Source organism: Diaphorina citri, unplaced genomic scaffold (assembly GCF_000475195.1).
Source record: "Diaphorina citri unplaced genomic scaffold, Diaci psyllid genome assembly version 1.1 scaffold2313, whole genome shotgun sequence".
Taxonomy (NCBI): Eukaryota; Metazoa; Arthropoda; class Insecta; order Hemiptera; family Psyllidae; genus Diaphorina; species Diaphorina citri.
Window position 1 is genome coordinate 1 of NW_007379737.1, and position 1,299 is coordinate 1,299.

General features: G+C 39.0%; 1 protein-coding gene across 1 annotated transcript in view; it reads right to left on the reverse strand.

Moving 5' to 3' along the window:
• Positions 1-62: 62 nt before the first annotated feature.
• Positions 63-1,299, reverse strand: part of LOC103518698 (protein aurora borealis) — a gene marked incomplete at its 3' end in the record, with an annotated part of 14,293 nt that continues 13,056 nt past the window's right edge. Inside the window, exon 2 of the mRNA XM_008483777.3 lies at positions 63-1,003. Coding sequence (XP_008481999.1) covers positions 63-954 — 892 coding nt within the window. The remainder of the gene's footprint in view (positions 1,004-1,299) is intronic.

Sequence of the window (1,299 nt, forward strand, 5' to 3'; positions counted from 1 at the left end):
AAAAAAAGAGGTGTCTGGGGGTCAAAGAGGTAAAAAAAAAGGACAACATGGGGAAAACTTACTGGAAGGTGTCTGATAGTTGGAAGATGATGATGATGAGTCACTTCCAGAGGAAAATGTCAGCATCTTAGTGGCAGTTTTATTAAAGCTATTGATAATGGGTGATATCTCAGTAGGTGACTCAATGTTGGCAGGGCTGAACAGTGTTCTACTCTTAATAATGGGAGTGGTGGGTAGGAGTGACATGTGGGTAGGTGACACATGATGACCACTAACAATAGGACTTCTCTCCATGGTAGAACAAGCTGGGGAGAACCTTAGCTTCCTACGAGAGTTAGACAAATTCAAACTATTATCCCCTTCATCAAATGAGACATTTTCTTCTGCTAGGAAGTAAGGTTTGAGCAATTCCTCAATATTTTCAGGAAGTTTAGGTGGAAGACTAAGCATTGTCTGAGTACCCATATTGCACTTTTCTATCACACTGTTAGCAGGTGATGACTTTTTGTTTTCAGGTGTTGAGGAGGCAGCTGTTCCATATTTAGCATGAGGAGATTTCCAACAAGGACTTGGAATGGCATGATGATGAGTGAAATATTTATCAATAACTTCTTGTATATCTGACTCAGCCTCTGAATCCAAAGTATCTGTACACTGGCTGTGTGTATTGTCCTCATCAATTGGAACTGGTGCAATGCGAGACAAATCATCTATTGTCCACTGAAACTCGGTTTCTTCTGTACTACTTGACATTTTCATCACATTAGGACTTAGAAATGAAGGCCTTTTCATTCGTTCAATTAAACCTGCCTCAAATGGGTTTGTTGTCACTTTGAATTTGCTACATGTTTTTCCTGAAGGAGTGGAATTTATTGGTTGAAGGTAATTAGGAACAGCTGATAAAACTTTGGGTGATTTGTTTTCTTTTTGTTCTATGTCTTGTTCTGAGATCATGGTAGTTACTTTTCCTGTTTATCACAGCATACAATATGTTCAGCCTTATCTGTGAAAGAAAAGTAAAAACAGAAAAAGGGGGTGTGTTAACATACTTAATTGAGACTCCCAACAAGGAAGCAAATGTAGGGCCAAAAAACATGAATTTAGAAAGGGTATACCAGTTCGGAAGTTCAGAAGCTAAGCAACATTGAGCATGGTTGGCTTTTGTTTGGGTGACCATCTTTCACACATGCTGCTGGTTATTTCAGAGGATACTGAGCTTCATGAAGACAATTTAGATTGTTGAAATCCCATTGAAAGGCAAGGCATGAAAGCTTGATGTGATGACCTTAGCAGTAAAAG